Source organism: Mus caroli, chromosome 12 (assembly GCF_900094665.2).
Source record: "Mus caroli chromosome 12, CAROLI_EIJ_v1.1, whole genome shotgun sequence".
In the NCBI taxonomy this organism is placed as follows: Eukaryota; Metazoa; Chordata; class Mammalia; order Rodentia; family Muridae; genus Mus; species Mus caroli.
In genome coordinates this window covers 17,611,161-17,620,933 of record NC_034581.1, presented here as the reverse complement: position 1 = coordinate 17,620,933, position 9,773 = coordinate 17,611,161, and the positions used below count along the sequence as shown (strand labels likewise).

The following is a 9,773-nucleotide window of genomic DNA, read 5'->3' as shown; positions in this document are numbered from 1 at the left end:
AGACATTTATGTAAGTAGACTGCCCGGCCTACAGCAAATGCACGAACACCTGACTTGCTATCATTACTTCTACCATCAATCGTATGAAGATCTTGACAGTAGTATATACCGTTTCATGATGTTACGATGTGCTATTTCTTTTTAATAACAGAAATGTGTGCACAGATTTTGTACCCTGGGTTTCATAAGCGTTCTCATTTCTGTAGTACAGTCCCATCATCTCAAGCGGCTGATCCTGGTTTTGTCAGGAGACACTGCTTATATTTTGGCATGATGAGCAATGCAACAAAACAACAGACATATTTGTGCAAGAAGAGCCTTCCTCGTAGGGATCTTGATTTCAGCGATGTGCACTGCCTACAGATTTCCAAAAACTCTGTGTGCCCACTTTCAATGTTACGACCATAGAGCAGAGTTCTAGCTTTCCAGTAATCTTGTCCAACTCTGAGAACAACTATGATTTATTTTTCAATGTACAAGTTAGAAAACCATACCCAGATGTGTTGTCTTCTTAACACACACTAAAACTTCAATCCATAAGCTAGCATATGCTTCTCGTTAAATATATATATATATATATATATATATATATATATATACATATATATATATATATATATATATATATATGGCCAGTGAGGTCTCAGCAGGTTGAAATGCCTGTAACAAGCCAAGTGGTGGAAAAAGAAAACTCCCACAAGTTGTCCTTTAACCTTCTGCTCATGTGTACGCACACAGACACAAACACAGACAGACAGACAGACACACACACACACACACATACACCTGGTGGGGCGTGAAGGACTATGAAGGTTCATTTTCCTCAGGAGGTGGAAGAAGACAGTAAAAGTTGCAGCTAAAATGAGCATTTCTCCCTCTGTACCTTTCTATTTGGGAATGTGACAATTCCCCCAGGGCCTCCAGATTCCAGGTGAGGAGGACTCTGGCTCTCCCTAAGAACACCCCATCCACCACAAGTGAGTCTAGAAGTGAAAATGAAAGTCTCACGTTGCTTCCTCCTTGATGCTCATCCTCCTTGAGATGAATTTTCTCACCCGCTGATGTGTCAAACACAGATGAAAATGTTAGCTTCAACTTCTCAGCTTGGAGGAAAACACCTTTATGCTGAGACAGAGCTTAGAAATTTTAAGAAGGATTTAAAATAAATATAAAGTTGGATTCGGGTTGTTTTGTTTTGTTTTAAGAGTTCAGGTAGCAGTCCACTGAGTGGGGAAAAATTACAGAAACAGTTCCCTAACATAAAAACCTGTTCATAAGACACTCCACAAAAGGCATCCCCAACAGAGAACATAATCCCTTGCTATCACGTAAGTAAATCAATGCTTAGTAGATAAAGATGGAGGTAGGGGGAGGGTGTACTGATGCCCAGGACAACTTCAAAGGTGGACTTCTCAAAGACCAGCTCTACCTCTGGGGCACTGTTTAATTAGCAAACACTGAAGCTATAAACAGACCAATTGAACCAGGGATGCCACAGGTGAAGTCCAGCCCTTAACCAGATCTCCCTGGAGCAGTGGTTCTCGACCTTCTTAATGCTGAGACCTTTTAATACAGTTCCCCAAGTTGTGGCGACTCCAACCATAAAACTGTTTTCATGGCTACTTCACAACTGTAATTTTGCTACTGATATGAATTGTAATGCAAATATTTTTGGAGAGCCAGGTTTGTCTAAGGGATTTTGGCCCACAGAGTGAGAAGCACTGCCCTAGGGCCGTTAACAGTGCCTGCATATTAAGGACCCATTAATGGGGCTTGCCAAAAGAGTTTAAAGTGAACCAACCTCAAAACATTCAGAGGCTCGATGTGGGAGGAAGAATGTCCCTTCCCTCACCCTGTAATCCCTGGGATCCAGGAGTACAGTATGCTGCCTGACAGGGAGAGGAAAGAGTAGATGACTTAAACTTGCTAACCAGTTTGAGATGTGATTGTTCTAGATGATGGGGTGCTCAGCAGGTAAAGGCACTTGTCACCAAACCTGACAGCCTGAATTCCATGGCTAGGGCCCACGTGGTGGGAAGAGAGAATCGAACTGTCAAAGTTACTCTGTGTGCACATAAACCCCACCCCACCCCACCCCACACAAAATAATAATTAATACATGTAACTTTTAAAATGTAAGGTACTTAAATATGAAAAAGAGGGGCAGGAGATTCAGGGTCTGTATTGGGACTGAACACAACTGCCTCCCCAAGTTTAATACTGAGGTCAGTGTGCTACTATCAAGGGATGGAGCCACTAGGAAATCATTAGCTTTAGATGAATTCAGAAGGCAAGGCCCTTAATGGGATTGACCTTATGAGCAGAGACCCCAGAGGACTTTCTTCCTGTATCCCAAGAAAATAACTGTTGGCCATGCGTGGTGGAACATAGGAGGTAGAGGTAGCTGTATCTCTGTGAATTCCCAGCCAGTCTGGTCTACATAGCATGTTCCAGGCCAGGCAGGGATACAGGGCTATGGTCTCAAAACAATCCAACTATCTATAAACCACCTGAGAGCCTACCTTGGTAGCCTAATAGGGACTTCCTGTTTCTAGAACTGCAACAAGCCCCAGCTGTTCGAGGCATGGATATATAGCATTAGGTTTCGACAACCATCGGTGCAGACTCTCAGAGAGGACCTGTGGGAAGACTCCAGTGTCTATTGGCTGGCTCTGTAGATATAAGGGGCTGAGAGCAAAGGAGTACAGCTGGCCTCTACAAGAAATGGGGAAGCTCATGAAACTCAAGAAGAATAAAGACCAAAGTGTGGACACTGTGCACCTTCTTAGAATTGGGAACAAAACACCCAGGGAAGGAGTTACAGAGACAAAGTTCGTAGCTGTGATGAAAGGATGGACCATTTAGAGACTGCCGTATCCAGGGATCCATCCCATAANCAGCTTCTAAACGCTGACACCATTGCATACACTAGCAAGATTTTGCTGAAAGGACCCAAAGATAGCTGTCTCTTGTGAGACGATGCTGGGGCCTAGCAAACACAGGAGTGGATGTTCACAGTCTGCTTGTGGACGTTGTACATCGTGGTGCGCACTAGGCTCCGCGGAGCCTAGTGCGCACCACGATGTACAACGTCCACAGGCAGACTTTTGGGATAGCATTGGAAATGTAATTGAGGAAAATATGTAATAAAAATATTAAAAATTAAAAAAAAAAAAAGAAATGGGGAAGCGAAGGGACCTTGAAGATGCTTTGATCTTAGCACAGTGAGACCCACACTTCACTTCCCACCTGCAAATCTGAATGAAGAGTGTGTGCTCCCTGAAGCCGCTAGGCAGACAGAAACATGCTACTGAAGCAAGAGGAAATGAGAGTCAGGAAAGGCTTACCCTGCCTCAAGTCTCAGCCTGAAACACAGGAGGGGTGGGAAGGTCACACCCAGGCAACAGAGCCAGGGAGTATGGAGAAAGACACAGTCTCTACATGCTCTGGAAGCAATGGACTGAGCCAAGCTGCCGTAGACAAACTGGGGCCAGGCAAGAGGTCATATGGGGCCAGTCCATGACAAATCAGGACAGACTTAGGAGGGTAAAACCAGGAAAGACATAGCACAGGCCAGGCATAAATGCTCAACTGTTCTCACAGCAAAGGACCACTCTTTCTGGACAAGTAGCCATCCTGGGACACTGAACACTAGGATCAGTCGTTGAGAACTCCTCTTTGGCAACAGCACTTTGGAGCGGAAGCTGTCTAAGCTATGATGCAACTAGCCAACCGTGGTGGCCAGCAGCTCAATCCCTCACTCAATCCCTGACTTATTTCTGACTAGTTCTAAAACAACTCAAACTATCCTTAGACTCATTTAATAAATATAAAGAATGAGTCACAACAAAGTAGTCACCAAAGGAAGTCTATAAACTGTTGCCGTAACCAACATCAACATCGGAAATCATGGTCTCCTCAGGTGACTTTCCAAGCAGATGATGACACTTATTCTCAAACAAGGATTCCAAGATAGTATTCGGAGATATATATATATCAGACTCACAGCCTTATGACAATTCAAACTTGGCATAATGGGACTGATGGATACAAGCTATCAAAAGTGAAAGATTCCCCTTCCAAGGTCAGGTGCGAAGCCAGCTTGCTGGAGGCATGGGATACCTCAGGAACATCTCTGACCTAGACAGTCTCCAAGAACTGCAAAGCCCTGTCAGACAAGAGCTTTCGACAGTAAACAAAGCTCCTTCCTGGGGTCTCAAGGAGAAGCAGCATTTTGATCAGACAGAGTGTACATGGAGGGAGGCCACAGCATGGCAAGATCAGGAGATGGTGAGGGACCCGAAGATGTGCATGCGGGCACGGGGAGTGGACCTCTTTTGGTCCTCTTTTGGTTGGCCTGAGCCCAGGGGATATGTGGAAGGCTGGGCCTCACCTGGTTCCTGCAGAGTCCACTAAATATAGCAGCTGTGGCTTCAGGACCGCTTTAAGGCAGCAATGTCCCCTAACAACCCATACTTGCACATTGAAACTGCCTACTGGTGCTCCGCCCCCATTTCTACTGCTCCTACAGACCTCCCTCATTTTTCCCACGTTCTGAATGGAGCTCACTTCCACTGATTTCTGTGTGAATAAGAGGAATTCTGCTGGATTTTAAGCAGACACAGCAGTACCTCTAGTCTTTATTTCTAAAATGCTTCCAAGAAGACAGGTAATGGAACGAGGTTTATGGTCCACGCACAGCAACATGGGTCAGAAAGGCAAATAAATGAGTGGGTGCATCAAGGCTATAGACACTTGCATCAGCCTGCATACGAGCCACACCACTCCTGTTTATCTCACTTTAAAAAGATAATCTCCTTTTTATCTCTGACAAAGTCTTGTCGGCATGTGATGATGAAATCACTTCTCTTCAATCTGACCAGAATACAGTATCCCTGTTATACAATGCGTTAATACTCTCCAAATTATAAACTCAAAAAAAGCCAAGTGAATCCAATTTTTAAAAATTAAAATAAATTCTCCTGAAATGCTCTGTGAAATCTGGAATTGGTCAACGGTTGAGCATCCCATCCCTTAGTGAGTTCTTGGCCTCCTGAGAAGCAACAAGGTGCTAGACATAGTGATGGCAGGCGGGCAATGGCTCTGTGACTGAGCAAAGCCCCGTGCCAGCAGGAGAAGAACACACTGGGAGCAGCTCTGATCTGCAGGCCCCTCCTGCTGTCTAACTGGAGCAGTCTGTTGTCCAGGTTATCACAATGCACAGGAAGCTGAGGGTCCATGCCGAGTGTTCAAAGGACAGTATTGTCCCGTTGCCTTCTGCGGGACCACACATGTGTAAGAATCAGATTGTCCTTGGTTCCTGCTAGTTCTGACTGGGACCAGGGTGAAATGTGGGCTCTTTGCAGTCCTGAGCCTCCTGTCCCTCACACATGTCTTATTTAGGCTGTCTCTACATTTCTGCAGCAGCATTGGGAGGGCCTCACTGTGGAGGTCTTGTACAATGTCTGTAAGTCTGTTCCTAAGTCTTTAAGAGAACACTGTGGAGGTTGACGCTGGTTACAGCCTCAAGTGGACATGGAGTCAACATCAAGAGATGCACCTCTGGACAAGTCTGGAAGAGTGCTCCTGGAGAAACAGAGGGAGGACTCCCAAAAAGTCGGCAGTACCTTCCGGCAGGGGCCTGGACATGAGGAGATCTAAGGGACAAGCTGACTGGTGTCAGCCGGCCCACCTTGCCCTCTGTGAGGGCACCTACTCTGCACCTTCCAACACCAGAATCCAGCTTCCTGGGCCTCCTACCTCAGACTGACGACCAATGACTCTCCTGGGATTCTCTAGGCTTTCAGCGCCAGGCTGGTGGACTGAGCATCAGCTGGTCTGCAACCTCTCTGGTGTGCTGACAGCCACTCTTGGACTACCATTCTATCTGGATCGTGAAACCTACTCATCCTGGTTCTGCCTTACCCTTCAGGTGGACAGCACAATAGGTAGATCCTGGAACAAAAGGCCAGTCAGCCTATGGGAAAGCATCCCCAATAAGTGTATGGGTCTAGAGGGATGTCCAGGCCCCCTGCTGTCTGTACTGTGACCCTCTTACCTTGAGGTGTCTCCTTTTAGTCGGAGTAGTTATCAGACAGGACAAGATGATGTCAGCAGGCTATGGAACAGTCTAGAAGTTCTTATCCTCCCTAGCACTTCTCAATGTGAGTAAAACCATGGGAGCTACCCTCAGCTCATGCTCAGCACTAACTACACAAGCCTCAGTGTCGGGGCATCTGGAAGGTCATCTCCACCCAGGGTGATTGCACTGAGCAGCACCCACTTGCCCTACATCTACGGCCTCTTTTAAACCTCCACCATCACTATTTCTGTTTTCTGAAGGCTGACACCTTCCTGCTGAATGAGGCCACACAGACATCTGGTGACTTCTCAGAAATATTTTCCATCATTAATAGTATTTGTGTGGGGCACCCTTCCTACCATCTGCACAGCCTGCTGACTTTAAGCCAAAAGTTCCAGGGACTCTTGTTTTGTTTTGAGACAGGGTCTCAAGCTGTCCGGGCTAGCCTCTAACTTACTATGTAGCTGAGGATAGCTTTGAACTTTTGATCTTTCTGCTTCCACTTCCTGTGCTAGAATCACCTGCACATGCCACAGGCACTGGGGGCCAAGCCCAAGCTTCACCTCGTGTCCTCAGCAAATGCTCGAGCAACAGAGCTCTCCCCATTTCTAGGTGATTTTTTTTTCTACAGTGCATTTGTAAGTCAGGCAAACAGTACTAGATAGTTAGTGGATTATGCTGGTGTGTTTGTTCATTTTCTTTCCAAACTAGGAAATGATAGAAGTCTGCTGTCACTCATAGCACACAAGCCTTGCTTCTGCCTTCCAATCTGATGGAGTGGGCTCATGCTAGGGCAGACAGAGGCAGGGAACTGCTCCTGAACCAGACTACAGGTAATAAAACCTATTTCTGGAGTAGGCGCCCCAGTGTCTCTGATCTGGATGCTCAGTACAGGAGGCTCAACACTCACTGGCAAATGGTGACTTCACTCCCTACCCGCCCCCAGGGAATAGCAAGGACTCACCCAGCCCAGAGATATTGATTGCCTTCACAGATTTCTTCATTTTGTAGAGAACCATCCGGTCCACGTCCAAAGCCTAAAATAACAGGGAATATGTGAATTAATAACATGTTTGCATACAGACCATAACTACCGGCAGCAGCAGTGAGAACCTTCTGGGATCCCTCCTGTAAGGCCCCGGGCTGCTTCTATGGGCTGGGTCTTTGCATAGTTTAGTCTTTCAAAGCACACAGAGTAGCAGTTCAATTGTGTTACAGAAAACCAACTGGAGAGTCTCAGGCACCTGGAGCTTACAAGCTGCCTCTGCTCACATCACCTGCTGGTCACGACACTCTGCATCCAGGTAAGTGAATCTGACAGCCACATCTGACAGATGGCTCTACGACATCTGGGCTGTCCCTAAGCCCCTCTGTCCCTCTCACCTTGAAAGAAAGAGCAGTTTCAAGGATAGCAAGTGCCCCTCCCCACAAAGAGGGCTCTGCCCTGCCCCGCCCTGCCCCACCCTGCCCTGCTGGCTCCAAACAACAGGCAGCCAAGTCACAGAACCAGACCTGCCCCACACAAATGCAGCTCGGTGCTTTACATTTGTGAAGCTATTAGCTGTGTTCAGGAAGCTTGTTCCTAAGCCTCTCCAAGCCTCAGATTTCGCTTCCAGAATCCAGCTGTAACAGCTTTGCAAGGCTGAATGATTAAACAAACACTCACATGGTTAATATTCAGCAAATATTTACAGAGCCACCGTCAGAGAGCAGCAGTAAGTGGCACTTACAACATCTGCACATAGTAGGTGTTCAACAATGGGTACAGTGACTTGGGGATTTATTCTCAGCTAAGCTTCCACCAAAGAGACAGCTCGAACACTCTCCCACAACTCAGTTAAACAGCTCAGTAGATCAAAGGATGACAAGTGGCTGGGACAGGAAACAGCACACTGGGGACTGTGAGAGTGAGACCACGTGAGCAGTAATGGTGGTGACTATTTAAAACACCCAAGTGACCTGTCATCTAAAATCGCTGAATGGGCTTCCAGCATTGGCTTCTGTAAGTCCTCCCTCAGTCTGAGGTTGCAATGGCTATTTTCTGGGGGATAAAAAGACAGGTGAGATTGGAGTTGACAATTTTAAATAGAAGAGTGATCAAGAGGCTTCAGATGTAGCAAAACGGAGTGGGGGGGGGGGCTGTTCTTATTACACTACTGTGTGTTTGTCTCAACACACAGGATATACTCTGAGTGACCCCTTAGGTATGTCAAGATCAAACCCTAGCCCTAGGCAAGCACACACAGAGATAAATATCCCAGGTTTGGTTTTAAAGACAGCCTTGCCATATTATATAGCTCAGGCTGGACTTGCATCAAAATTTCTTATAGTGAGTTAGCTTTTTGTATATAGGGAGTGATTTTAAGTGTATGTGTCCCAGAGATATGCTCCTGCCTCAAACTCAGTGCTGGGTTATAGGCCCTTGCTACCATATCTGGCTTTTTATGTGAGATCATGGTGTGTGTGTGTGTGTGTGTGTGTGTGTGTGTGTGTGTAGTGCTGCATATCTGTGGAAATCAGAAAGGGACACTAGATGTCCCCCTTCATCACTTTCTACCCTATGCCCTTGGGGACAGAACTGTTTGGGTCATTTAACTCCCAGGATCCACCTGGCCCCACCTTCCAGCTCTGGGGTTATGGCTATGCCTGGCTTTTTTATGGTTTGGGCTCTGGGTTGTTTTGTTGTTGTTTTAAAACTGAGGGCCTCATGCTTGTATAGCTAACTCTCTTACCTACTGAACCATCTCCTTAGCCCCCAAGGGAACTCTTAATGTTCCTGGGTAGTCATCTCTAATCCACTCTGGACCTTGAGATATAAAAAGGGCATTTTATATCTCAAGGGAAACTAACACACAAAGCACTGCACTGAACTGTCCCTCACAGCCTCTCCGGTCCTCCTCAGTCCTCCCCAGTCCTCAGCCTCCAAGCAATGTTTGCTCAGCCTCTATCAGAAACACTGGTTCCTGAAGAGCCACCGCCCATGTGTTGGGGAGCAGAGCCTGACAGACAGACATGAATCAGTGTGCTGTCACAACTGGGAGTTCCCTTCCCATGTGACAGGTCCTTGCTACAAAGCACATTTGATCTAGTAAACATGCAGTCCACGACTCCTGCAGAAAACTCTGTCTTGACCAGCCTCTGCAATCGACCGGAACTTATACGACCTGTATTTAAACAAGAAGGGCCACCCTCCCCCGACCCTCCTCACAGGCAGCAGAGGACACCCACAGCAGCAGGGCTGAGCTCCCTGCAAGTCACTCAGCCAACAACACTTGCCAAAAAGCTTTGAGTGCACAGTGTAAAAGGAGAAAACATCCCATGCTTCCCGGCACTCACTACACCCAACTCAACTGAGCAGTGCAATCTCCCTGTGCTCTGAGCTTTCCTTCCCCTCCATCCATGCCCCTGGACTGTCTTCTTCACTTCTGGTTATCCCCCAAGCTCTTGCCCCAGTGAACTGGTTTACACTCATCCAACTGACTGTTTTCTTCTACCTCCCAACACTGTTAATTCCCTGGAATAGCCTCCTACCTCTTGACCCCCAGCTACACCGGCTGGTTCACAGCTTCATCTGGTCCTCCAGCAAAGCCCCCCCTCCACCCCCCACCCCCCACCCCCCACCCCAGTTTTCCCTCCACAGCAACTCATCTTTGGTTGACCCACAGTACCTATGCTTGTTCAGGTTTTCAGC

At 47.0% G+C, this 9,773-nt stretch overlaps 1 protein-coding gene across 5 annotated transcripts in view; it reads right to left on the bottom strand.

Moving 5' to 3' along the window:
- Asap2 (ArfGAP with SH3 domain, ankyrin repeat and PH domain 2) overlaps positions 1-9,773 on the bottom strand; it is a 157,380-nt gene that overhangs the window by 91,790 nt on the left and 55,817 nt on the right. For all 5 annotated transcript variants that reach the window (XM_029484885.1, XM_029484887.1, XM_021178724.2 and 2 more), the window contains exon 2: positions 7,047-7,119. In XM_029484885.1, the coding sequence (XP_029340745.1) occupies positions 7,047-7,119 (73 nt within the window). The remainder of the gene's footprint in view (positions 1-7,046; positions 7,120-9,773) is intronic.